Genomic DNA, 1,614 nt, shown 5'->3' on the forward strand with positions numbered 1-1,614 from the left:
TTTTTGGCATGCTCTTTCCCTCTTCGGCATGCCCAAGCTCATTCAGCGAATCAGCAAGCATAGCGGTCGGAGTGCGTCGAGGTGGCAGGGGTCGTGATAAGGTCCGATAGGAATGCGTCTAGGAGTACCGGATCGGGACCGTAGCGCGTCGAGGTCGAGTGGAGAGCGGTGGAGCAGAGTGGAGAAAAGACCAGGGAATGTGACGAATGAGGTGGCGTGAAAACGGAGAACGCGTCGGGTTCTGGGTGCGTATCCTAGAGTATGCGTTGGTGGGACACAGAGGCGATAGTAGGGAGTTGCTGCCTTGAAACCCATCTGGACACGATGCTGCATGCGAACGGACGCTCCTGCAAGGCATGGGTTGTTCTGCGGCTTTGCAACTCGCTTTCGGTGAGAAGCCGCCCAATTTGTGCTTGCATCGACGCAACCATCCAGTAAGGTGTCACGTTGGAATTAATGTTGCCCTGCGAGGGTTGCGGAGAACGAAAGCGGCGCTTGGCGCGCTCTCTGTCGTCTTGTTGCCAGATGTGGCGCGGTTCGTGTCCCTGTCGTTCCTCGACACTCCACCACCGCCACCCCGGCAGATGTAAGCCCACACCAGCCAGCGCAGCGCAAGGAACCGCGTCGTGGACCTGTCGCGGACCGCAACCGTCTGCATATCGTCCAGCAGCGCCAACCTCCCCTCCAGCCCCAACTCGTCCAAGTCTACCACCACCACACCGGCAGCGGCAGCGGCGGTAGGCACGCTGTAGTTGGCGAGCTGCAGGCACGTCACCATGAACTGCTGCGGGATGGTCAGAAAATTGCGCAGGTGCGACCGCGGCGTGTGCGTGTCGTCCGGTAGGATTGTAATGCAGGCAGGGAGGGCTCGCATAAGCCAAAGCCAACCAAGCCAAGCCAAGCCGGCCAAAATTACTTTAAGCCCGGCTTAGCTTGGCTTGTCTTGGTTGGCTTGACTAGTTCGCCTAATATGACCCTAACACTCTCACCTACCGAATTTTTTGACCCACAACCGGATCGGCGATCCACATGACCATGCAAACACCACCTCTCTTCATCTCAGCATAACTCTATCATTCCTGGGCCGAACAAGCCAAATTTGACATGCAATCAGTACGCGAGCAATTAATTCAGCCGCCCATAGATGAGGTCCGTCAAGGAGCCAGCCAAAAAGATGCGGCGGCAAGACACAGCCTTCTGACATCATGTCACGAACCAACCATATATCGAGGCCTGGTGGGGCGACGGAAGCCAATGAAGAGGCGTAACACCAGGGGAAAGCTGAGGTGGGGCTTGCAAGAGGGATCACCGCTAAGGAAGTGAGCGCGGTGAGCGGCTCACCAGGATCACCGCCAAGAAGGTGATCGCAGTGATCGCAGGTACGGAGGTACCTGGGGGAGGAAGCTGTATATAGTCTACGATCTTTAGGCCTACGGGCATCACTGTAGCTTCCTCAGTAAGCAACTCAAGTGCAAGATTGTCAGTACCTTTGGACATTGCTTGTTGTGTGTCACGGGCAGGCGCAACTGACCACTGCGTAACACCCTCAAAAGAGGGACCGTGGTTCGAACTGTCCAGTCGAACCAGGAGTTGCGCACATGAACCTCACACTGT

The 1,614-nt window shown here is 56.6% G+C and overlaps 1 protein-coding gene across 1 annotated transcript; it reads right to left on the minus strand.

Moving 5' to 3' along the window:
* Window positions 1–442: 442 nt before the first annotated feature.
* Window positions 443–1,058, minus strand: N657DRAFT_638388 (uncharacterized protein; the record flags this gene model as incomplete). Its single annotated transcript, XM_062791587.1, has 2 exons — window positions 443–784; window positions 1,011–1,058. 2 exons carry the CDS (start codon window positions 1,056–1,058, stop codon window positions 443–445), a joined length of 390 nt encoding a protein of 129 aa, XP_062641721.1.
* Window positions 1,059–1,614: the final 556 nt, after the last annotated feature.

Source organism: Parathielavia appendiculata, assembly GCF_033297405.1.
Source record: "Parathielavia appendiculata strain CBS 731.68 unplaced genomic scaffold N657scaffold_82, whole genome shotgun sequence".
NCBI classification, from domain to species: Eukaryota; Fungi; Ascomycota; class Sordariomycetes; order Sordariales; family Chaetomiaceae; genus Parathielavia; species Parathielavia appendiculata.